Source organism: Rhipicephalus microplus, chromosome 8 (genome assembly GCF_043290135.1).
Source record: "Rhipicephalus microplus isolate Deutch F79 chromosome 8, USDA_Rmic, whole genome shotgun sequence".
NCBI classification, from domain to species: Eukaryota; Metazoa; Arthropoda; class Arachnida; order Ixodida; family Ixodidae; genus Rhipicephalus; species Rhipicephalus microplus.
Window position 1 is genome coordinate 57,239,570 of NC_134707.1, and position 26,772 is coordinate 57,266,341.

The 26,772-nt window shown below is 46.4% G+C and overlaps 1 protein-coding gene across 2 annotated transcripts in view; it reads right to left on the reverse strand.

The window, feature by feature from the left end:
- Positions 1-26,772, reverse strand: part of LOC142769057 (chromatin-remodeling ATPase INO80-like) — a 126,138-nt gene that overhangs the window by 12,957 nt on the left and 86,409 nt on the right. For both annotated transcript variants that reach the window (XM_075871893.1, XM_075871892.1), the window contains exons 29-33: positions 26,499-26,601; positions 22,675-22,763; positions 20,260-20,412; positions 19,337-19,448; positions 18,837-19,055 (exon numbers count right to left, since the gene is read on the reverse strand). In XM_075871893.1, coding sequence (XP_075728008.1) covers positions 18,837-19,055; positions 19,337-19,448; positions 20,260-20,412; positions 22,675-22,763; positions 26,499-26,601 — 676 coding nt within the window. The remainder of the gene's footprint in view (positions 1-18,836; positions 19,056-19,336; positions 19,449-20,259; positions 20,413-22,674; positions 22,764-26,498; positions 26,602-26,772) is intronic.

Consider the following 26,772-nt stretch of genomic DNA (forward strand, 5'->3'; position numbering starts at 1 on the left):
CTATGCATGAATGTCAGTGAGGCATTTGCGATTCCAAGGTCGTTTCATTTTCCGCTTACATTGGCTGCAGTGGTTCGATGAATTTTTTCCCAAAGCTGCAGTGTTTCAACAAGTGGTCTTCATAAAGGCAGCAACTCATATGTATAACACGTGCAAAAGTGCTCTAGTCTTCTCCAAGGCAACAATAGAATTCGTAACATGAAGTAGCCAAGGTCAGTTTGCCAAAGATCAGTTGCAGCCTTTGAAAACGTACTGACACCCCTTTTCGAACGACGGTTCACTGGGCCATGCAAATCTCCTGCATACAGAGATAGCTCTGGGCGAGTGCAAAACTTGAATGCCGATTAGGTGTTTCATGTCAGCATTAAAGTCAAATTTACCATGGCGCAACTACCGGCGTACGACACTATAGCTTGACGCCAGGCAACGGTACTGATTCTTGTGACTTCCCGCGACCGCCTGGCCGGTTGTGATGACGTCAGGCACCCAAAACTTCCAAGACGGCCGCTTGTGCGTTACCAACAGAGCCACGGCGCAGGGTGGCCAAGGAGACGTCACGATAATTTGCGCGAGCACGTGACAAGAAGCTCATATCGTGTTGTGACGTCACGGTACAGCAGGCACAGAAACTAGATTTTAATGAAATTACTTTTTCGGGGAGCACATACGCTTAGCAGAAAATCTCCTAGGCTCTTGGGGCCTTCCCTTTCATTTGATGTACGAAACGACAAACAAAAATTGGGGGACCCTTGATCTTCGCCTTTAAGAGTTGAACGCGATAGCGAAATTCGGCTCCTAGTGCACCTTTCAACCGCTACGTGCATACTTATTCATATGTTTCGTTACATACTTTTGAAAATGTGTGTTCGGGTGCACTGAAGAAATTATCCTTTTTGAAAAGAAAACTGCGTAACACTCCTCCCACGTTAAAACTAAAAGCGTATAAAGCCCTCGTGCGACCAAAATTGGAGTATGCCGACATTATTTGGAGCCCTTGGCAACAATATTTGATTAAGAAAATAGAAAGGGTCCAAATTTAGCTCTGCGCTTTATATATTCCGCTTACTCCCGACAACATAGTGTAACTAATCTACGTAATAGGGCAAGCCTACAAATACTAGAACAGCGCAGGATAATATCCAGATTTAAATTCGTCTACCAACTTGATCACGGGGACTTTAAATTATCACGGGAACGATACCTTCAGCAGCCTTCTAAACTTTCAGCTAGGACAAACCACAACAAAACGTTTAGGCAGCCACCCAGCCACATTAATGCCCACAAGTTCGCTCTCTTTCCTCGCGCAATTTTTCATTGGAACGCATTACCTGCGGAAGTAGTGAATGCTGCCTCGACGGCTTCATTCACTCAACAGATAGAAAAGATTAATTTCACCATATAAGTGATGTATGCAGATAATAGTGTCATTTGAGTGCAAATCATCCGGCTACAAATGTTGAAGATATTCTTAGTTGAGCGCAGTTCTGTTGAACAGCGAGAAAATATATTTGACTTTTCTGTACTTGATAGTTATGTATTCTTTCATTTATGCCCTGTACTCCAGTGTATTACTAGTTATTGCTTGAATTTATTGTTTGTATCCCACTCCTGCATGGGCCCGGGTAGGGCCTGCAGTATCTGTAAATAAATAAAATAAAAAAACATACACATGCACGCACACAGTAGATTGGACCAGCAGGCGCTATTATCGAACCTGTCGAACAAAATGCGTTAAAAAAGCCCAGAAACACTTTTTCAAGTAACCATGGAATGAATTCACTAGAAGAGCTTATTACCTCACGAATTCAACGCCGCAAAAATTTTAGGAATCCGTCGAGTGCGAGTGGAGTTACAAAGGTTTGTCGCATGCTGCAATTACATTATCTCTTCTCTCGTCCCCACCAACGCGCTGGAAGCTAAGCAGGGAAGGGTGGCAGGGCAAAGAAACTACCACGCCTCGTGACCTTGAGCACTTTTTTCTTCGAATGCGCGGCTTTTTCAGTGTGATCGCGCGCGCCCGCGTCGACAAGTAGCGGCCTCCCGCGGCCATCTCGGTAACTTGATTTTTCAGTCACAGACGCGCAGACAATTAGTCGCTCACAACCAACGGCGCCGAAGACAGCGGCGGGTTTTCTGCGACACGACCTCTTTAACGCTATCGCGATAAAAAAAACGTTAGTGCCAGTACCATTTTCTTGTCATGGTCGATCATCATCAGCTTTTCTGGGCCCATTGCACCACTGCAGATCAAAGGCCTCTCCCATGTTCAACCAATCAGCCTGCGCTAGCTGCTGCCACGTTGTATCCGCTAACTCCTCAATCTCGTGGGTCCGCCCAACATTCTGCCTGCCTTTCGCACGTTTCGGTTCTCTTGGAACCCAGCGCGCTATGTACTCTTCATGATTAGCGATTATTTCACCTCCACGCTACATGCCCCGCACATCACCGCCCATGTCCCATTTCTTCCCAATTCCAACCGCGGTGTCCTGAAAGCACGCCGACTTCCCGACCTATATACCCTTCTTGCCCCATGGTCACGAACGACGTCCCTCTTAATTTAAACGACGTCCCTTACCGACCAGACGCGCTCCCATCGAAACCTCCTCTTCGGAAGTACGGTTAGGCGCAGAGCAGTAGTGTATCAAAGTGAACTAAATTACATCGCAAGAACTAATTTGCATAAACATTCCTTTTTGCCGTAGGCAATCACAGAGTGGAATTCGTTAGCATTTACCTCACCCTTGCTACGCGAAAATTTCTTCTCTTTTTTCCTTTTGTACGCGTGTGTTTATGTACATCATCACCTGTTCAGACTGTCGGCAGTATTGTGCAAAGTAAAGTAACAATAAATAAATAAGCATACATCGAAAAGGTTACTGACATAAGTTGACATCGAAAACTTGCTAGAGTTGACCTTTCCAACGAGGTAGTTTTTTTCTCTCTCTCTCTTTTTAGTGCAATGTTACCGAACGCCGAAGGAAGAGTGAAGCGAATGGATAATGTTCCGAGACCACCTCCCCCCTCCTCCCCCACTTGAAGAAGAGCCGGAAACATGAACCAATTCCCATGAACCACCACCACATTCAGAACGTGTCCGACTGCAGAAGCGGAGTGGGGGGGGGGGGGGGCGTAATGTCGCGTGGCGGGGTTATAAACACAAATCACATTCGAACGAGGCCCTACGCGGCGCGTCACTCATTAAATACGCCCGCTCCACGAAAAAAAGACCTACGGAGAGAGAGAGAAAAAAAGGAAGCGAGTTAAAAGAAACGCGCACAGACGGAAATCCGCCCAAGAAAGAGGAACCGGCGCCGACGCGAACGCTTCCTCGAATATATAAAGTTTTTAAAAAAACAGCGCGACGCGACAAACATTTCAGCGACGTCGTCCATTCAACCGCATCCGTTCTCGTGCGCATTGCTCTGTACCTTTAAAAAAATCCGCCATGTTTACTTCCTGCGCGAGTAAAAGGTATGTTTTTTTATCATTAAAAAAATACACTCCCGGTTCCGTCATCGCAGCGACATACCACGGCTACCGTCGGAACCACGCGAGAACGCAGAATCGTATGCAATCAAGCACGAAGATTGTCGTCGACTGCCAAAGAAAAAAAAGTCGCAAAGCAGACGACGCGCACGCGCATCGTCTGCTCCTCTCCGCCCACTGCGCACGCGCAGTTGCGCATCGTCTGCTCCCTCCGAGGCGTAGCAGACGACGGCGGCGACATCTGCCGTCGAAGACTGCGCAAAAAAAAAAAAAAACCGAACCAGGCAAGAACGAAGCAGCCAGATCCGGAACAGCCGAAAACGTACGGAGTGTAGCCCGGTTTCGACTCCAGCAGCAAGAGCACTTCCGTTTTTCTCACGGCTAGGAAAGGAACCCCGAGCGGTGGGAGGAAGCGGCCGAAGAAGAAGAAAAAGGAGAGAGTTGTCTCACTTTTTTTTTTTTTTCAATTTCCTTTGCTTCTTTCGATTCGAGGTCCCCTCGTGCACAGCGGGACGGGCGAACAGACGATTTCCCTTCGACACACAGAGCCTAGTCACCAAGCCAATCCAAGTGTACATATGTGCACGTACGCACTGCAAGCATGCGCTTAAAGGCAAACGCGACTGATCGTAACTTGAAACCGCGCTCGCAGCGTCGCCTGCGCGCCCCCAAAATGAGTAGTAGAAACAACTTTCCGGGTTTCATTCGGGAGTCTCGCCCTGTACTGGGGCCCGGCTTCCTTCACAGAACGAGATAGCTATCCGAGGCGGTGTAACGACGCGACAACGCTGGCAGCCTTGATTCAGACTTGACACAGACGAAAGAAAGGCCTAGCCTTGTAGCTAATGGACGCCAGTCGTTCTGGGTCACCGCACCACAAGCACACCGAAACAAACCAGTATACACCCTTAGGAGAACTTTACCGAGTCTATAACACCTATACACAATAGAAAAACGGTGTTTTTGCCGATCAAAACACCCATGCCGCGGGGTGTTGCCAATGGACTAAAAACCTTTTATCACCGAAAAATCGTCAACTATGAAGCTGCCAGACGTGGAACATGCCTTTAGAGATAGCATCAGCATAGAAGGCGCACGTACGCGCCCAACCACGCACGCAAAATAGCATTGTAAAATACCTTACGAATAGCATTGTAAAATGCCTTACCTTACCTCGCGCTACACAGTCTTACACCGACCATCTGAAACGGCTTGGCGTATTAAGCCATCGTTCTGTACAGGTGGAAATATTCCTGTTTTGCATAACTGCAGATTAAACAGCCGCAAAGTGGGCCTAAACTTATGGTGGCCTAATTGACAGCCCTACAAGAGACAAATATTTTCATCGAAACTCGCCTCATAACCCATATCACTTAACATCAGGCACGCTGTCATAGGGGCCACAGGTGTTTCGTCATCGATAACACACTTGGCTCCAAAAGGGTGTTTTATGCAAAGCACTGCCTCTTAACGGATATTTGAGGAAGGAAAACCTTTTTACGCCATCATCTTTGCACATTATGGTTAGGAGAAAGTTGCTTGATTGGTTCAAAGTTGCTTTAAGGGTTCAAAGTGATTTACAATGTAGGGAGGTTTAATGGCGAATTCCATTAAGACAGCAGGAGCTCCCAAAACCACGCTTAAAGTGCTCTCTTCAGAGCCGGCGTGTTTCAGTGGTCGAACAGGTGCAGGAGCATTGTCATCCATTGGTAGAGCGAGAGTGCTTTTGCTGCGCCGAGAGCAGCCAGGAGCATTTTTGCAGTGCTCTCGCCTGAAAAGCGGAGTAGGCGCAATACGACGAGTCACGTGGTCCTTGAACGTCACAGCCTCCAAATTTTTCTTCAGCCGGCCAGCCCGGCGACAATGGTAGCAACCATGTGTAGTTTGACACCGCTGTTTTGTACGGCTGGCTACCATGACAGCTGGACGTTTGCCGATAAGTCATTGCACAATCATACTACGTATTAGAATAATGAAGAATATGTGGCGTACAAATTTCACGCGTATTTTGCTGTTGTCCCACAAAAAATATGTCGGGGCTTGGAATGTTAGTCGCATGGTCTCCCTACTCGTCACCTTGTCACCTGCCCTCCGGGAGCGCGCCGCATTCCAGTGGCAGGTTGAGTGGCCCTGCTTTCAGTGTTTTGCTCCTCCACTCCTAACTGCCCTGCCCCTCTACTCCTGTTCTCTTAATGGAATTCACCATAAGTTTTACGATAATGCAGGCGGAATTGTTGTATGCCCGTGGGCTCAGATTTGGGTGCTCGTTAAAGAAACCCAGGTGGTCGAAATTTCCGGAGCTTTACGATAATTACGATAGTTTACGAATTAAGTTTTACGATAGTCAGTGTACTTCGGTAGCCGGTAACGGCGTGATTAAGCCGAGACTCAAGTTCGACACTTTAGTGTTTTAGCTTGACGTCCTACCGAGCTACTACCGTTCCTACCGATCTCCATGCATTAACCTGTTGACGTTCTTTCGAGCTTACTAGCACGGCGTGGTAGCTAAAAAATATATATATAGAAATCCGACTTAAATATCACAGAGATACCGACGCAGCGCTGTTAGGTAGAAATCAATGCATGCGAGCAGCTCAGCGCCTGAATGCGTCGAAACAGACGTGCTATCGCTATTATCTTCCTCATCAGCAACAGTACCACATAAAGGGATATCAGCAGCCGCTTATGGGTGGTAGCCTGAATGTTGTCCGATTCCGCTTATTTAAAAACCAGCTTTATAGCAGCAAGATGGCAAGTTGGGCCAGTTGGATTGCGTTCATCATTGGAATATTTGTTGAAGCGCACTAAAAAACGGACGGACGACAAGGACAGCGCTTGCTCTCACAACTGAAGGTTTATTAATCAGAAAAGGTATTTAAAGCGGATACATGGACTTTCGCGAATGTACATAAGAACAGGGTGTGACAGAAACCACTTTTGTCAGGATTACAAAAATTGTACATATTATGTATCATTCGCTATATTTTACAAGTACCAGGTGTCGAGATACGCGTACTCTGTGTCATGCAGCACAATCGTAGCTTGGCTAACACAGTCATGTCCCCTCTTTCGGGATCCCACCATCTCACGTGTTAGCTGATCCTTGTGCCGAAATAATATATCTGTTTCTTTAAACGCAGGATAACATCCGCAGTTTCTACAGTGATCTGCAAGATGACTGTTTCCCGATGCCTTCACAGATGCGCGAAGTTCTCTAAGGCGGTCGTTCACGCATCTTCCTGACTGGCCGAGGTATACTTTTCTACAAAAAAGAAAGTGCGGCCAGCCCACGGGTGCAGGTTTGAGGCAGCAGCGTGTACTGAATACAATGCACAGTACGGCAAAGATGTAGCCGAAATTTTATTTTTAGAGGTCGCAGAATTGGAATGGTGTACCGGGGTGCGTTGGTATGCGCGCGGATAATATAAACATGCCAAATTTTGAAATTCTGGGGAAAGAGTTTAGCCCCCCCCCCCCCCCTGCTACGCCATGGCTCAACGTGACCAAAACGATCGTACAGGCGGCACATGCACTACGGTTACCAAACCAGGGCGCGCATCCTGCCAGTTGGGTGCAGTGTGGCAACATGCGGAATGAATAGTAATAGCCTTCGCACTGGACGCAACGATGTCGAATCTTGCATAGCGAGACACTGCAAGTCGTGCACGCGTGTTTACATCACAAAAATGCGGTCAGCGTCACTAACAAAGTCTAGCGAAATAAAAAAGGCCCATAATCCTCCGACGAGATGTGATAACGAGCCACCTCTTTAAAGGGAAGCTGTTTAGGAGCCGAGCCAAGCCCGACATAAAGACATTTGGAGGCCGCGTAATTGTCCGCGGGAGGAGGAACAATCGCATAGCTCTTGCCTTTGGTTGCGCACGCTGTTTGTAGTACACACGCGAGTACACAAATAAGCGACAGACCATTCGAGTAAACACCGCGAAAAAAAGAAAAGAAATAACGAGAAAAGCGAAGAGAAATTATGCGGCAAAGAAACGCGCTCCGTTTAGCGGGTCCGCGGCGGCACCATGTATAATATAGTGGAAAACAGCAAAAAAAAAAAAAACGGAATGCAATTAGAGGTAAATGAGAAAAGACGTCTCTGGCGAAGGGTATACGTTGCTTTTTAACGCAGAAAATTCCGAAAGGACACTAGTATAGGCGAATAAGGCGAATAAGGGGTGGAGGGCTGGGAGCCCCGCCGTGGTGGTCTGGTGGCTAAGGTACTCGGCTGCTGACTCGCCGGTCGCGGGTTCGAATCCTGGCTGCGGCGGCTGCATTTCTGATGGAGGCGGAAATGTTGTAGGCCCGTGTGCTCAGATTTGGGTGCACGTTAAAGAACCCCAGGTGGTCGAAATTTCCGGAGTCCTCCACTACAGCGTCTCTCATAATCATATGGTGGTTTTGGGACGTTAAACCCCGCATATCAATCAATCAATAAGGGGTGGGAATTAATAGAAGCAAGCACTGAAAAAAAAAAGTGTGTGTGTGTGGGGGGGAGTTATATGGAGTAAGTCGCCACGATGATGAAACTAAAAGCACGCAAGTAACGGAGTTACGGTACATGCTCCGTAAAGGTAGCATATGCAGTAGCTCTAGCCATTTAAGGGCTACCCCCGCGCATTATTTGAAGGGACGCTGAAGTGAAACACGGAATCGATTGATAAATCGCACTCTGAGAATTCGAAGCTCGCACGTTCGGTCCCTGCCAGCGGCATCTTTTCGTCCACTTTTTTTTTCTCTTTCTCCACATTTAAACCGCAATTATTTCAAATAACATTCGCTCTACTTGGCCTCACTGCATGACCGGAAATTCTCATTTAAAAAAAATCGATTTTCGACGACCTTTGCCAGCGAAGAACGCAGATACGCGGCATTCTTTACATATATTAATTTCAATTTTCCCACAATGCACTTACTGACATCGACACTACAGCTTGACGTCACGCTACAGTACTGACTCTGGCGACCTGAAGCAGCAGTCCGGCAAGTTGTGGTGACGTCAGGTACCAAAGCATTAAAAAATGGCCGCTTGTGCGTCACCAATGGAGCCACAATGCGGAGCTGCCGCGTAAACGTCACGATATATCCTGCGCGCAAGCGCGTGACGGGAAGCTCGTACCACGTTGTGACGTCAGCACACAAAGATCGGAACTATATATTTAGAGCATGCCCTATCTACTTTTCTAAAGGTGCACTCACGCTTATCAGTGCGTTCTCTAGGCTCTATAGTGCGTATTAAAAAAAAAGACAAATGGAGGTTTTATGTGTCAAGACAAAAGCGTGCAACAAATCGCCGTAACCCTGCTAGTTCTTCCACAGATTCGAGCAGACCCGGGGCCAGGACTTTTTTTTTTTCGGGGGGGGGGGGGGGGGCATTGTTGAAGACGTCGAAAAACACTTATTTTTACTCTGTCATCAGTGTTCCATACAAATTTCTGCGGCGGAGGGCGACCTCTCCTGGTTATACGGGCCTGGCTTTGGGTAATACTTGCAGCAATTCCCTCCCGAAGAAATAGAATCTGACGCTGAGGCTATCTGACAATTACTTGGAAAGGTAGTGCAGGAACGCGTTAACAAAAGAAGAAAAAAATCTGGAAAGGAAACAGCTGAACGATGAATGGGGAGGCGCAAAATAAACAGACGAAGTAGCGTACGTTTAAGAACAAGGAAATGAGGGCGAGAAAGACAATGAACGAGCCAGGGCGACGTGCCACTACAGCAGGGCTAAGAAAAGCTTTGCGGCGAGCTTATTCGCCGCTGGTGCCAATTAAGCGATTACACAATGACGCAGTTGGAACGGCGCTGGTTTCTCGACGCTTACGCCTGTCGCGGCATGCTCTTATTGTGGGCTTTCCGCGTGCTTCTTCAGAACTTTTTTTTTCCCCTCTGAAGCTGCCGCGTGGCAAGTGCGAGTCCCTCCACAGCCCGCTAGGTCTCGTTATTTATTAATGAATTTATTATTCATTTACTTATATATTTATTGGACACATATTGCGGGCACAAAGTCCACGCGAAATGGATATTTTTACGTAATACAAAGTTCAAGTTAATCAGTAGAATTTTAAAGGTAAACTAAAGCGAAGTGATGAATATGTTTAGACAGTATAATTAAACTGTGATGACTTTAATGAGGCCAACTTTCCCATCGTAGGTTTGTTTAGGAGGAGCAAAAAAGAGCTAACAATTTGATTTTTAAATTTCTCGCCACAATATCCGCGCGTGACGTCATGGATTTCGAAGGGTATTTTCGCATTCGCGACTTCTGCGCGACAAAATTTTCTGAAACTTTGCATGCGAAGTCTCAGACGGTAAAGTACTTCGTTGATAGCGATCAGGGAGAGCGTGGGCTCCAGCACACTCCGTCAAATTCTATGACGTCACGTTGATTGGTGTGGGCTTTTGAAGGTGGCGACGTTCTTTCTGCGCATATCTTCTCGCGGCGATTGGCGTAGTAATTTGGGTATTGTGGAAGTGCAATTTACAAACAGCAAAATTATTTTTCTCTGTTGTGTACAATTTAAAGAGGTGAGAAATTCGTAGACAGGGGGTGGGCATGAACTGGATGCACCTTTTGACATGCAAATTTGTCCTATTCCAGATTGAAGGCTCGAATAAGACAGGTACGCTTCCAGTGCGCGCACACACACACACCCTCTGTCAGTGAATTTTTCCCCATCCCCCTTCTCTAATGGGTATGACGGCATCCGATTTCTGACAAAAATATGCGTCTATCCTGAGCCCAGCAGTGTTTAATGGCCTCACCAAGTCCCATTGGTCACTTATGCATACCAACAGTACTCGTTACGTATTGACTAATGTTGGCGGCCGCACCCCCTCAGCAAGTCCAAATTACTGGCAACGTGGGGGGGGGGGGGGGGAAGGCTTTTTCGCAATGGCAGCAAAGTTCATGATGGCGGCAACATAAATCTTTCACCAGAAAAAGAAAATCCACGCATATCCACGAACTGAATGATGGCGAGTGTGCGAGGCTAGGTCCTCAAATCAATGTGTACGTGGAAGTCGTCGACTAGTATAATGGGTTTGTGCTTGTAGGTTTTATATTGTTATGCCACAATTACAATTTGTATGTCTATTGTTAAACCTTTTTTTGAGTCTTACATCCACTAATATGACACCGACAAGGCTAGGCACAAAGGAGCCTCGTCCCTAAAATGCTGTACATTCAGACTTCTATTGAAATCATCTGGCTCTCGTTCATGGCATGGCACATTACAACAGCAGCTCACAAACACAACAAACAATATGGCAACGCGACCATACCACGAGAAGCGTGATACGGAAGCACCTCCAACAACGAGTTATCGAACGCGACAAACACATATCTCGGAGGCCTTACTTTTGTCGACTACGTAGACAGATCTCGAAGGTCCTGCAAAGGGACCCTGAGAATTGTAGTGGGAGTCTTGCGCAAAGTTTGGGGTGCGATCATTGTGCGGGGGGGGATCAGATTTTGACGACAAATCTCAGGTGCAGGCGCTTGGAGACCAGCAGACTGCTTAAGCAGGATAGCATGGGATTTAGCAGGCTAGTGTTCCGTGGACACGGCGAGTGGTGAGAGCGCAAAAAATAAATGGGGAAGGTGTTTTATTTCTAGCAACTATGCGGGAACATGAAATTAGCTGTGACATTGGAGAAAGCGTTTGCTCGGAATTTTGCGGTAGTAGTGGTCAAATTACCATATTTATTCGATTGTAATTCAACGACAACTGTAGCACCAGAGGTGACTTTTCGATGCGTCCAGGAGAAAAAATATAATTTCGGTATTCGATTGTAACGAAAGGGTTGACTTTAGGTGGCCGATATCTGGAGAAAACCACACGTTGCGTTCGAATAAAAACAGTGTGGCAGATAAAATGACCAGCACTTGCCATGGAGTGCCTGGCTTAGAGGAAATGACGATGGTTATAGCGCGAAAACGGAACGGCGACAAAGAGATAAGAAGGACACGAGCGCTCGTGTCCTTCGTGTTCTCATTGTCTTTTTGTTCTCGTGCTATCATCATCATCATCATCATCCTGACTACATTCACTACAGGACAAAGGCCTCTCCCATGATCCGCCAGTCAACTCGGTCCTGTGCTTGTTGCTGCCAATTTATACACGCAAACTTCTTAATCTCATCTGCCCACCTAACCTTCTGTTTCCCCCTAACCCGCTTCCCTTGTCTGGGAATCCGTTTGGTTACCCTTAATGACCAATGGTTATCCTGTCAAGGTGCTACATGCCCGGCCCATGTCCATTTCCTCTTCTTGATTTCAACTATGATATCCTTCACTCCGGTTTGTTTCCTAATCCACTCTGCTCTCTTCTTGTCTCTTAAGGTTACACCTACCATTTTCTTTTCAATTCCTCGCTGTGTCGTCCTCAATTTAAGCTGAACCCTCTTTGTAAGTCTCCAGGTTTCTGCTCCGTAGCTAAGTACTGGCAAGATGCAGCTGTTATATACCTTCCTCTTGAGGGATCGCGGCAATCTACCTGTCATGATTTAAGAGTGCTTGCCAAATGTGCTCCACCCCATTCTAATTCTTCTAGTTACTTCAGTCGTGTGGTTCGGCTTCACGGTTATTACCGTGGAGCCTAGATTGATTTTAAGACCTACTTTTCTACTCTCCTTGTCTAACTCCGTCATCATAACCATCATCATGTCATACCAACTAGCCCAAGCTGCCACACTCCTAGAGGAAAAGCTGGGTTGAAAAAGAGCACCAAACCCAAGAGCATCCTCCTCGACAAACTTGTCGTTACCAATTTATCATGTTCACATTGGCTAAAATAAGCAATATGCAGTGCTACCAATATCAGTGATGCTACTGGCTTAGGTTGTTTTAGAGCAGATTTTTGGAGCAGCAACACTGGTTCTTGCAGCACCCCTCGCTAGAAGCAATTTTAAGACATGTGCTGTGTCCACACGCATGATACGAGCACGATTGGCTGCAGGCTATTCAAGCAGAATAATAATATAAGAAGCACAGAATTATAAATATCACCCATGGCTAACCTGACTTAGTACAGAAAGCTAATGGTAAAATATAGAATGATAACATGAATAGAGGTGACATGATTATCACAGATTAGCTTTAACAAATTTTAGCAAAAAATGTCACAGAAACATCTGTGATGGCACTTCTGTGTTTTATCAATAGAAGAAAACACACATGGCTTGTTAATTAGGTTCATCAACTACACTTCCTTTACTGCAGCATAAGACCATCAGGAACTGCGTAGGGTATTTCGGATGTTTCGAATAACCATTTGAGAACAAACATTTTTGGATACAGAGATTTACCGTATCACTCTAAGTGTAAGCAATGATCCCAAGCAGAAAAAGAATCACTGTATTTGAATGCATGACTACCAAGCAAAAAGCTTTCTGAATTAGTGAACTCGAAAGTTGGCTGCATTAACTTTGGTTGCTGAAGTACACGTGGAGAGCTTCGGTGACTTCTAGTAGCCGTCTCAGTGTGCACCCAGCAACGCGCATGGCTGCCACATTTGCCAATACAGTAAAGTGCCGCCCCGCCGCGGTGGTCTAGTGGCTAAGGTACTCGGCTGCTGACCCGCAGGTCGCGGGTTCGGATCCCGGCTGCGGCGGCTGCATTTCCGATGGAGGCGGAAACGTTGTAGGCCCATGTGCTCAGATTTGGGTGCCCGTTAAGGAACCCCAGGTGGTCGAAATTTCCGGAGCCCTCCACTACAGCGTCTGTCATAATTATATGGTGGTTTTGGGACTTTAAACCCCACATATCAATCAATCAATCAGAAAAGTGCCCATTTTCCGAAAGCCAAAGCTTCCAGCCACACTTAAAAATTCAGATGCTTTCATGGCACAGTCGCAAGCCTCATGCTCGGCGACGTACAAGAACGTCTCAAATTTCGGACGCTGAAATTCTTCAGTGCACAATCTTAAGGAGAATAGCATTTTTTCGGGATACTTCAACGCAAAAATTATGGTCTGTCTGTGTGTTTGTCTCTTGGTATGTTAGTCGCACCATTCAGCAACCCTGCGAAAGTTTAGGCACCTTCTCAACACCCAGCCGATCTGCTGGCTAGTTCATACTTGTCAGCATTGTCAACGAAAAAGCAAGTCTTACGCATATTCTAGGTAAACATCAATACGTAGCTGTTATGCAGCGTTCTTCTTTATTTCTAAAATGCATAGATATACAATTCTAAAAACCGCACTTGTTATTACGCACACTGATAATGCGATGCAAAACAAAAAAGTGGGCGTTTCTTATGCTTCGCTAGAATGACATGGTGTTGCCATCTACCAATGGCTCTGCGTTCTACAAACACTTTCGTTTCTTGAGATTGCTGCCAGATGGCGTCCATATCTCACACAGCGTAGAATTACTGTAGATGCTACCTATAGGTAGCTAAGTAGCGCATAGGTCTGCCATCTTATCCGCTGAGGCGTTCACGTCATGCAGAAAAGCCACCCCTTCCGAATGCAGGAGCCAAGGCGGCCTAGCGGCTTCGTACGGTTTCTCGCTTGTTCATAAACCCTCGCTAGCGCAATGACTTTCCCTTTGAAGGGGAAAAAAAGGAAAAACTCGAACAAATAATAGCACTGGTGCCATAGCTTGTTCGATGGCAATCACCATAGGAAGTAATAGTTTCGTTTTAGAAAAAGCAAGCAGGAAATTTTTGACCTAATTTGTTCGGAATCAGATTCCCGACAAATTATGCTCCACAAATTGCTCATTTCACATAGTTTTGGGCCCAATGCTTTAAGTGACTAAGTAAGTGGCTCATTAAAATAATTGCTAAAACTATATTTTACAAATAACATAAGTAAACGAGAATTTTCGGCATATCCACGTAGCTGTGGCATAAAGTAAACATTCGGCGAAACTTCAAATGCAATGCCGCACAGTGCTCGGGCTGAATCATACTGTTTTGACGGATTTGTAGGTAAGGTGTATATTCAAAACATTTACTCGCACAAAATTTTATTGTTCCGTCCCGTTCTATGGCTGTGTTCCGATTCTAAGACATCATCGTAGACAGTCTATGTAGACAGCTCAAAAGACAGCATCGAGCACAAGTTGTCCAAGAAATGGAACATGTCTAGATGGCTTTTACGCGACAAGGCACCACCTTGTGTCGAGGAGAGAGAGCTAAAATAAACAAATGTAACTGTCGATTTTTCAATCTTATTTCGTCATACAATTTAAGAAAAATTGAAAGTTACTCACATTGAGTGTCTAGAGAAGCATCTGCTTGCGTGCAGGCGATCATACCGGCGAGATCTAAGCAATCCGAGCAATTCGCTGAGCGGATTGATTGATATGTGGGGTTTAATGTCCCAAAACCGCTGTAGTGGAGGTCTCCGGAAATTTCGACCACCTGGGATTCTTTAACATGCACCCAAGTCCAACCACATGGTCCTACAGCCTTTTCGCCTCCATCCAAAATGCAGCCGCCATAGCCGGAATTCGATTCTGCGACCTACGGGTCAGCAGCCGCATACTTTAGCCACTAGACCACCGCGGCGGGGCAGTTTCGCTGAGTCGCCATCTTGTTTGAACAGCAAAGTAGTCTGCATCGCATTAGTCTACGATGACATCTTCTCGAAGCTGTCTATTTTGCCGGCTACGTGAGAATTGGGACATGCTCTATGTATGTCAACAAGGACACGCAAAAGAATACATACTATGTTGGTTATCGCCTACATAGTCCAGGAATATTACCACGAGCTTTTTAACCATATAATTTCAGTGAGGCGTGACGCCTATGGTGATGTGCATTGGGAACGTAATGTAACACTAGTCGTATGAAACCGCCGACACATTCAACCGGCAGCAACAATTTTGACGACTGACAGATGCACTGTCATGAGCAATATACGAGCTGTAATGTCGATTTCATGCTTATTCGACTACCTGCAATGTATCGAACTGAATTTGGCACACGTAATTGCCATAGCTACCTTTCGCTTGAGCATTTTTGCTCATGCCAACTTCACTACTTGCAGTGTAGCTTTTTTTTCTGGCACGCGTTTTAAAAGCAGAGTTTATTTTGAACTTCAAAAATTCAAGATGGTGAGAGCAAAACGCAGCCGTTGACAGCTCGGCCCAATATATCTAGTTTAGCAAGTTGCAGATTTGGCAATTCCTTTTTTGTCAGTCACCATGGACGTGCCACATGCAACGGAGAAGACAGATTTTCTGTTGTCTTGTCAATTCGTGTAATGAAGAGCGCAGCATCCTGTCATGGTCGCAACTATGCAACACTGAGTCAAGGCACTGCACCGCACAGCCACCACTCACACTGACATTCACTAAAAACAGACAACACAAGACACAACCACAACACTAATGAAGTAGTACATTCTGCAGTCAGCCGAATCGCCTCGCCGCACTGCTTGGGCAGCGGTGGCGCCAGTGGTACGGCGCTCACCAGAACCCGCACAACCATCAAGTTGGCTTTCCCGTTTTGCGCATGTGAGTACACTTGGCAAATGGGGGCGCGAGTGACGAGTTCGATCAGAGGCGCAGCTCTGCTACCTAAAGGTAGCATATACAGTAACTCAAACACAGCGCTGCCTCCTCACAGACTTTCTCACGCGGAAGGTCTAATAAATATTTTATTCTCTCTCTGCAGACAGCAGGCTATCATCTTTCGACAACCTTTGCCAGCTAAGAATTCAGACGTGCAGACAACTTTTTCGTACTGTCTGATCACATATCAGGTGAAAAATAGCATCACTTAGAAGTCCCACCTCAGCTGCATCTACCATTTCATGGGCTTGGATCAGTGCTTTGTTGCTACCACAGCAATGTTCGGAAGCCAGCTTCGCCACAATGCTCAAGTGGCATGGGGGGGAAGCAGACCAAAAGAAATCAAAGGGGGCCAAGGGGCCACTATCACAGCACATGCGACAATGTCCTCACCAGTGGCACAGCCAAGGAGGAGTTTGGAAGGTGCAAATCCCCCCCCCCCCCCCAAGAATCTGGGCTGCAAGCGTTGTATGTTGGCTTGGCGACAAGATTAATGCTGCAGCGGTGGTCACACTTGTACCCACCGGAACCTCGACGAGTCGATCATTACGATAATTTTCACTAGGCGAAAATTCCTTTTATTGTTGAAGCCAGACACAGTTCCAAAGTCTGATAGGCCACGTTCAAGCATATTACAGTTTGACTCTTCGTACATGTGATAAGATATGCTCAAGCCAGATAATAACATATCTATTGAACCTTCACACGTTCAGCTAACATCTAAACACACACACACACACACATGACAGAATATTTGGCTCATTCACCGAACTTCACTTGTATGCGAGTGTACAATATATTGATACATATCTTTACTATGCCCTAATAACTAAAGGCAATCCGAAGTGTCTAATGACAAAGGTGATTGATTGATATGTGGAGTTTAACCTCACAAAACCACTACATGATTATGAGAGACGCCGCAGTGGAGGACTCCGAAAAAATTTCGACCACCTGGGGTTCTTTGACGTGCACCCAAATCTGAGCAATCGGGCCTACAGCATTTTCGCCTTCATCGTAAATGCAACCGCCGCAACCAGAATTCGATCCCACAACCTCGTAGTCATAAACCTAAAGCAGCGTAATAAGAAATTATATGTGGGCAGCTTTAGTGAGCAAAAGTTTTACTTTTCTGCAGTGTGGAAAACAGTGCTAAAATAAGGAACATAAAGCTTAAATTTTAGGACACACACAAACACACTTCACCTGTTTGTCCCTTTACATTGACATAATTGAAAACAACGTTAGTTCGGTATGTCGCCGCGGGAAAAAAAGTTGCCGCACCATAAGTTGCACTCAAGCACTGAATCAAGAGCAGCGTGCGTGATACGAAGTTCACATTCCCGGCCAGGAGATCAACAACAAAAACCCACCTAGCTTACATAAGACCGCTCACTGGTAGCAAAGGCGAAAGCTTGTGTCATAAAACCGTAAAAGTTCTTAAATTTACAGATGAGGTAGCAAATGCGATATCTATAGCAAGCTCGATAACGATGACGCTTATTCCGAGAGGAAACTTAAGAGCAGTTCATAAAGGACGGAATGACACGTGACCTGTCGAGCACCGCGCAGCCGGAACCACGCGAGTGATGCGCACACTGTAGCCACGACGGCACCGTTTCAAAGGCGGCCAGCCCGCGCAGCGTGCCGGGGTATTATAGTCTTTCTTGGGATACTTTGACACAAAAACTTTGGTCTGTCTGTTTGTCAAGTCAAACGGCTTAACACAACCAAATCCATAGCGCCCACCAATATTGCTCAAGTTTCCACACTCATACTTGTGCGACTGTCGACTAAACAGCAAGTATTGCGCATATCTGAGGCACAATATCAACACTTCAATATCGTGTGGGGTGTTTCTTTACACTATAAAAGTCATACATAAGTAATTCTAAGAACCGATGCGTTCATTATGCTGCAGTGACAATGCTATGCAATGCACAAAAAGACAAGTTTCCTACGCTTTGCTAAGACGACATGGTGCTGCCACCTACCTTGAAGTATACAAAATAATGGCCCACAAGATTGTGCATGCACGCTCCGCACTTGCTATAATAAAGACCATCCTTTCGTTTTCTGAGATTACCGCCAGACGGCGCTCATGTCTCACGCAGTGCCTCCAGAATCCCATTCACAGATTTTCTTATGCAAATCACCAAATAAGTGTTTTATTCTATTCATTCTGTCCAGACGGGAGACTATCGTCTTTGGATGACATTTGCAGTCGAACATGCAGATACGGGGCAAAAATTTTTTTTTTCCTCTGTTTTCCTTTCACCCTTCGTTCATTCATTCCACGTCCCTTCTGTAACGATCTCGTCGTTCGCTCCACAGCGCTCCTCTTTTCAAACGTGAATTCCCTACCGCGTTTGTCACAAATATTTTCCGGCAACCACATCATAACCAGTCTTTCATCTTGGGGGACTGCACCAAAAGCTGTATGCGTATACATGTATTTCTATGGGAGGGTAAATAGAAGTCAAAAAAGACCGCATCGTAACCAGTCCTGCATCTATAAGTGGTCATTATTAGCCAAAATATCTGTTACGTCTGCCGATAGATGTTACAGACAAAAATCTAAAAAAAATTTACAATGCAGCAGGCGCTATAGCGATTTTTATGCTTTGCCTCGATGGAAGCGCATGTAAGAGATGGTAACACGCCGAAAGTGTCATCTATCGAGCTTCGGCTTAAACCGCATCCCTCTGTGACGCCATCGTGCCGCGTCCTCATATAATCTCGCCCCATGGCTGCAACTCACCGAAAGCCCAGGACACACAAACACACAAGAGAGAAACGGCATCGCCCACACGCGACTCACCGGTTGACGATGCACCGTTCCAGGGAACACTGTAACCGTATGCTGCAAAGCCAGCCTGGGCTCCTGCTTGGGCTCCAGCTCGCTCGGCGGCTGCCAGCATAGATCCCCGGCCCCGCAGTGTGGCCCCTCCCCTGCGCGTTGAACCTCGTGGCCTACCCCGACTCCTACCCGTGCCCCGGCCCTTTTTGCCACCTGGAGATGGTGCTCCGGGACTGTCCCCTGGGCAGGCAAAACGAAACGAGAAAAAAAATCTTTCAGGAAGAGGTTCCGGATGTAGACCATCGCATATTAGCTTCATGAGATGCAAAAATCAAAAGATCTATGGTTGCTGTGATGTCGTGAATGGCCTTGTGCTTTACGCTCAATAACACACTCACTTCACCCTTTACCAACAAAACTGCACTGCACCAGCCCATCAGCTCTGCCAAATGAAGACTGTGCACACATAAAGTGAGCACAGATAATTGTCTGGCACATTAACGACACTGAGCAAGTCTCACCTGAAGCGCTCAGCGGAGGCAACGGGGTGCTCGACGGGCTGCCATCGTCCACGATGAGGGGACCGTCGCTGCTGTCATCATCTTGCGCGACAGCCACGCTGCTGAGCGAACGCTGCATAAGTGAGTAGGCATAACGAGCTTTTACACTTAAACATCATTAGAACAAAGTCATAGATGCCCTGAGAATACTTCATTATATCCTAGAATTCCTTGTAAAACGGATAATTCTACCACCATACACACTAAAGCCTTATTACAACAAAGTTGCATTTCACACGAATTCGTTATATCTGAAAACTTGTTATACATGTATACTCCTAACACTATATCTATTGCAAGAATATTCTTAATTTACTTCGTTACATCTGGGTTTGTTATATCAAGCTATATGACAAGTATATGACAAGCCTATTCTTCACCTAGTTTGTTATAACCAATAATTCATTACATCTGTGTTCGTTATATCGAGGTATGAGTGTACTACTATTGGTTAAGTTATTTGTTTTTAAATGAATCCCCATTAGATAAAAACCATAGGGACAAGACCGGACAGCTCTCCCACAGAGCCCCATCATTTGAAGCTGTTTGAACAATGTAGCCAGTAGGTCACCTTGGCTAATGAGGTACATTGTTTTACCTGTAGCCTACTTTATCCCTGCTATAATGTGATACACAGAATACGCTGTTGCAACTACAGTGTCTGAGCAAAATGTTTGTGTTTAATTTTGTTCCACCAAGTTCTGTGCAACTTCCGGGCAAAAAAAAATTTTTTTTAGCTTCGTTCAAACACACTTGTAACAATGCACAGAATATGCTGTTACAATAGGCAGAATATTTAATGCGGTTATAGGCAAGTCGTCTTGTTATAATGCATAGGATAATACTACAGTATGCGACAGCGTGGCATAAACACAGGCACCCACCTCACTGTACGGGCTTGGTGGGACGGAGTCCAGGCTGACGATGGACTCTGAGTCCTGTTGCGAGGGCAGCGTGGGAGGCGGCGTAGGAGCCATCGCCGCAGGGGCGCTGGTCGTCACATTGTGTTCCACGAGTTTCTTTTTACGAGGGCCCCGCTGGTAAGGAAGAAAAAAATGTCAGAAAATGAGACAGCATGCGGTGCACTACAGTCACACTTTGAAACAACAAACCGGCATGGCCCATTCTATAGCCTCAATCAGACACCTAGGGTGCAAATCTTGTGGTGTACATCTAGTGGGCTGTCCAGCCTCCACTGATTGGCTGAAGCTCGGCGAGCAGCGCGCCACCCGTTTCCAGTCTTTCTTCCGAAACGTCATTTTGACGTCGCATAGCTTTCACAACTCTCGACATGAATGAACAAGACTGCTGCCCTCAGAGATCTGCTTTTGGACACACATCTCGGAGGCCGAGCATGAACTGTGATCACGCTAGCACTTCAATTAGGTTTAACGTGGCCACCCGCCTGACACATTTCAAAGTGTGGCAGTTTGGGCTAGTTGATATGACATGGCGATAGTTATAACGCATTCTGTTAGTCGTTCTGTTCTTGCACAATAACTATCATCATGACAATTCAAAGGTCGATACGCATTGCCTGCATAGTTCTTCTAACATCTCAACACGTTGATACACAAGTTCAGACCTGTCAAGTTTGTTTAATAGTCCTGTCACTGCACATTCCCCCCACTTTCCTTCTATTTCTGCTCGGAACGTGCTGGCGGGTATGGTGCATTCAGACGACGGACCGAATCCGGATTTGTCGTGGACGCGGACAGCTAATCCGCGGATGGTCCGCCTGCAGGCGCATCCACACGACGGACGGTGTCCTAGGGGAAAACAGCCGGATTACCCTCGACAGCAGATTCGGCGCTCACCTGCGCTCGCTGGCAGCAGACCGGTTTGAGAGTATTCAACATTGATGCCCGCAAGAAGCGACGCTTGACTGCGATGTCTGTCGCGTTGTGACAAATAAACGAGGAGTGTTATTCTTTCAAGAGAAAAAGGAGTTGCTGGCAGAATGTTTTTTCAACTACATCGTTACCCACTTGTAGAACTTCTAAACGTGTCTCCCACCTTTTTTTTTTTAAAAGCGGCACGTCGCCGGTTGCAGAAGTTGGAATATTTCACCACCATGACGGCTAAGAATCTCGCGTGTTAAGCGACGGCGGTGACATTTCCCGAACCACCAAAAGTGATTTCTGCATATTTAATCACCTGAGAACAAAGTCTCCGGAAACTAAGCAAACAATGCTCAAGCGTAGATGATGCCGACCAGTCATGCAGCTGTCCGCGAACCATGGAGGACATGCCGCGAGCAGACGAAAAGTGTACTGGTTGCCACCGACCCCAAGCTATTCCGCTGAAGTACCGGCTCTCCCCCGCCAGAATCCCGATGTGAGAAACAGGTTGGCTTCATCTGTCCGCGAGCCGCGCGGACGAGTCGCAAACGAGGGGAATCGCTGATGTGAGGTCACGTGACGCGCCGTCCGCCCCGCCACATCGGGATTCGGTCCGTCGTCTGAATGCACCAGTAGGGACGTGGTAGAGAGTGTTATGACGCCACGTACGGCGCGCCACTTTTTTGAGTAATTGGATGCACTCTGCCGAAGTAGTCCACTAGATGAACACCGCGAGAATACCTCTCCTGTGGGACCCCCAAAGAAATACCGGCCAAAAGTGCAGCACTGTAAATCAAGAAGTACGCACACATCGAAAAATGTTTGCTCGTACGCCACCCTGCACCTCTGCAAGTGCGCATTTATCGGTGTTGCAACCAGATTGCCTCTACATTTATTGAAAACATTCAACCGGCAGAAACGACACCGCTTTGACAGATGCCGTGAAAGAGGCCATTTAATTCTGAAGAAACTCGTACCCTGTGGAGCAAAAATGTGTGAGAGGCATGTCTATCTAGAGAAAGGCATGGCCTGCGCAGCAAGAGTGGTGCTAGTGTACAATAATGATGAATATTTTTAGCTTAATGACAGCATGTCCGTATAATGCGGCAAAGCATTATAATTGCAAAAATAATTAAACACTACATAGCAAGGCATGCTGCCTAGGTCTTATATAAGTTATATAAGCAGTAGGTTTTTCCTTTTTTGATATACAATCACGAGTTTCAGTACAGTGTACATAGTGTGCCAAACGGCGTAATGCAAGTAGGCTCCTGTTAAACGAAACCTGAAGAGACTAGGAAAATGTGTTTCATTTAACGGGAGATGTACAGGGGTGCACAATTCAAGTACAAATACAACCATATTAAAAGACAGTTGTTTCATTTAAGGTAGTTTCGTTAACCAAGAGTCTACTGTATATAAGGACGCCGTTATGGAGGCTATGTTGAAAGCACTAACCTTTTCGCCTTTGTCGCTTCGCCTCTTGCGCTCCTTGGGCTTCTCGACATTGTCCTCGAGCTGCTTCCGTTCCTCCTGACGTTGCCGGACTGTGTGAATGTACAGAAAGAAAAAAGACAACAAAATCAGCAGCAAGAAAAAGACGAAGAAACATGCTTAAGGGGGTTGTGGCAAGTAAAAATAATTTTTTTATCAATGTACTGTTTGTGATGAAATATGGTGTGTGTATGTGGATGATTGTGAGGATTCTAAATATGAAAACCGTTTTCAAATATCTCTTGTACTTTTTGAGTTACAAGCATAATTATACTAATTAATGCTCTTCACAATTAAAGAGATAATTATTGCTAAATGAAATTATTTTTTCATATTATTATGTTCCCAAAGCATCAACTTGTGCAAAGAAGCTATTAGTTGATTTTTGTAGTTCTTGTAACCATAAATAAAATTTCCAAAACATGGATGTTGTTTTGCGCACACATCGCAGTAATAATAAAATGTGTTCTAAAAATTTTAAATGATGAGTAAGAAGAGAGATAAAGCTTTATTGCACTGCTAAAGGCCTCCTGAGCCTAGTGCAAAAAACGGAACGACTCTATCAGTCTTTGTTAGAAAATGACAGATGTTCTACCGAAGGCACATAGGCGAAAATCAAGAGTTGAGAAAAGTGACTTTAAAAGTTCACTCTTGTTTGGAAGTTCACAACATGCCTAAAACACTCAGAATCCTCCTGGGCAGTAATCCTGAGATGCTGTGGCCTTGGCCTCTGTAGAGCGCAACCCAGTTTTGCGCTTCTTTGTCGTGGAACAATGCGCCTTTTGAGCCCTCTTTACCCTTTTGGCATCCTTTTCGGCTGCTCGCCGCAAAGAGCAGTCTTCTGGATTGAAGCCCAGTTGAGCAGTGATCTCTTGCAGCGCACTCTTGCAGCCACTATTGAAATGGCAGACTGCATCTGCAACTGCACTTTCCACACTCCGAAGGTAGGCGAACTGGCTCTTGGACTGGAGTGACCAAATGACGCTGTTCATACTCTCCACAGCGTTCTGGGTTTTTCCCTGCGCACACCTTTCAAGGAGCTCTTTGTTCGAGAGGCGCTTGTAGATTGGCAGCAGTGCCACTCGCACGTGAGGGGGCAGTTTATGTTTGTGAGGCGGCAGCGGCTCTCCCTTCGCCAATGCCTGATTGTGCGGGCACCAGGAGTCGGACCCACTTGGGCACAGGTCGTGGTGTGGATCCTGGTCTGTGGATGTTACATGGTAATAAGTGGCCATGATGGCCCTCTCCACGCCAGGAGCATCGTTGGGGTGGCTCTTAATGGCCCAGACATAATAATTCGTTAACTTCTTTATCAGGCCCTGCGTCAGCCGGCCTTTGCCACCCATGCTCAGTCCTCGGCCTTTGGATTTGTGCTCATCAAGAAGGTTGCGCAAGGACGTGCCCATTCTTTTTTTCACATACTTCACACACTCCTGTTTCTTGATCACCATGTAGCCATACACCTTGTCTTGCGTGAGGGCAAGGTACGTACGGCTGTCACCGTCGCAGAGCACATTGATGTATCGAAGCTTGTACTTGGTAAACGATCTTTCAAACATGATCCTAGCTGCTTCTACTTCCATTTGGCCTGCATTAGCATCAATGTTCTTTTGGCACTATGGCTTGTGTTTCTCAAGCCACTCCTCATAGTTGTCGTCACCAGGCTTGGGGCCAACAGCACAGCCTTGGCAGTAGTTGGACAGGACACAGTGGTCCAAGACCAAGCCTGTGTACAGCTCGATTACACAACCCACGCCAATATGACTTCTGTGCCCCCTCGTCATCCACGTGCCGTCGTAAATGACGTCAATGTTGCCTGGCACTCCTCCTAGGTTCTTGTAAATGTCATGCACCTTCTGTGCACTTTCTGCTTCAATGCGGGTGGCAGCTGATGTGGTGGCAGGGTGGCTGTACTTCCTTTGCAGTCTCTAATAGGACTTGTGGTGCAGTGCTCGATGCGAAATGTCCATCGCAGAAAAAATTTCATTTATGGCAGATTGTTTTCTGCCAACTGACTGCACAGCCCTCAAATCACGCACGTTTACCTCAAAGGGGTTCGTTTTTTGTTGCCCGGAGCACCTCGGGAACGACCACGCACTGTTCACTATGCCACAATTGTCACAAAAAAGTTCCATCCTCGCCGCGAGTCCAAGGCAGTGCGTAGTCTCGAGGCGTATCGACCCTTCGTCGCACTTGTTGCACTTTGCTGACGAAAGCAGACCGTTCAGCATCTTCTTATTTACAATGAAGAATGTGGAGTCCTTACCGCCGTCATTTTCGTCGCAGCCTTCGTTCAGAAGTTCAAGCTTCCGCTTTGAAGCGGACTTCGATGCTACGGCATCCAAAACATCCCACCTTGTGTGCGCCCGCTGCGCGATTTCTTCACTGCTCGGAATCTGGGCCGAAACTCGCGATAGAATGTTCGACGTGCGAACGCCCGGAGTTGAAACGGCTGCCGACGCGGTGCCACCGCAATCGGGTTCGCGAGAGCGTCCATCACGGTCGACGGCATCCGGCGGTCCAACATACGACAATGTGGCACCTTTCACACTCTCGGCCTCACAACAATCAGCGAAGGGTCTGAGTAGAGGCTCCGTGACGCTTGAAGAGCATGCTCCGTCCGGAACTGCGACTGGGACGGCAGCCGCAGTCGTCTGCCCTTTGTTCCAAGCTTTCCGACGCTTGCCGTACTTGCGGACGCTCCGGAACTTTTTTTGCGGCAACATAGCACCGCAGTATGAGCAAGCACTCGGAAGAGACCACCGATGTAAACAAAGCTTGGTAAAAAAAGCATGCGAACTATCACAAAAACAGCAAACTGGCAAAAAACGAAGCGCACGCCGGATGATTCTCGGCGCGGCGGCCGCAGATGCGCTCGCGCTTCCAAGGTTGCCAAGGTGCGCGGCGCAGCTTCGCTTAGTAAGAGGTCGCGCCTGCTACCACCACGTGACCCGCGCAGCTTCGTTTTCGTTTTTTTACTTGCTCCTCGCGCTTTTATTTTCACTCCGCGAAATAGGAGACCGCGATCATCGGGAAGCCGGCTTTCTCCTCTTTCCAAAGCTACCAAAATGGCGGCTCACGGTCAACAACTTGGCGCGTTTGCGCGGCGTGAACAACAAGGTTTCAGGGGCTTTTTTTTCGCACTTTTCGGCAACTAGCCTCGGCAAAAACACTATTTGCGGGATTCGTAGCGCACATTTCGCTGTAATATTTTAGAACACGGAAGTTGAGGGTCTGAAGATTACGAAAACAAATAAATCAGAAAATCGCATATTTTGACCAAAATCGGCACTTCACTTGCCGCGCCCCCCCTTAACAGGACCGACAACTGGTCAGAATGCAAGATTAGATCCTGGCAGAAATGAAACAGCCGTGTTGCCGTGTTGCCAGAAGGCGGTCACATGCAGACTATTTGTTCATCGCGAACATTTCGAAATTTTCAATTACCTAAATTCGAATACTCTACGATTCGTTTGAATATTTGAAGCATTCAAATATTCACACAAGCCTAATAATAAGCTTTTGAATAGAATGCAAGATATAATGTAAATTATGACCTAATTAAAATGAGGCTTGATTCCAGTTTACAAAGCCACCTGCTCAATATTTTAGCCTACAGGAAAAATAACACGGGGGCTGATGAATAATTCCACAGTAGACAACTTTGATAAATTTGGAATGAGACTAAAATGCGTGCATTTCACTTTGATTTTCATTAGTGGTATGAGCATACTTTCAGTATTAATTCTAATAGTAAGAAGCCTCGTTAGAGTTAACTATGAACTCACACTTCCTCTCCAGCTCGGCGTCGTCCAAAAGCAGCGACACAACCTCCTTGGGTTTGAGTGTGTCAGGCTTGAAGTTGCCACCGCTGATCACCATGCGTTGGATCTGCAGACATAAAACACACGATTTTCATGAGGGTGGTTCTTGGCACGAAAGCAAAATAGCGCAATATTTTCAATCTTATTCTGCAAGTAATGTTAGTTGGCTTTCAGAATTATTCTGTATGTTAGGGTCCTAAATGTTCCGTGTGGTAGTATGCTTCTATAAGCACAGACA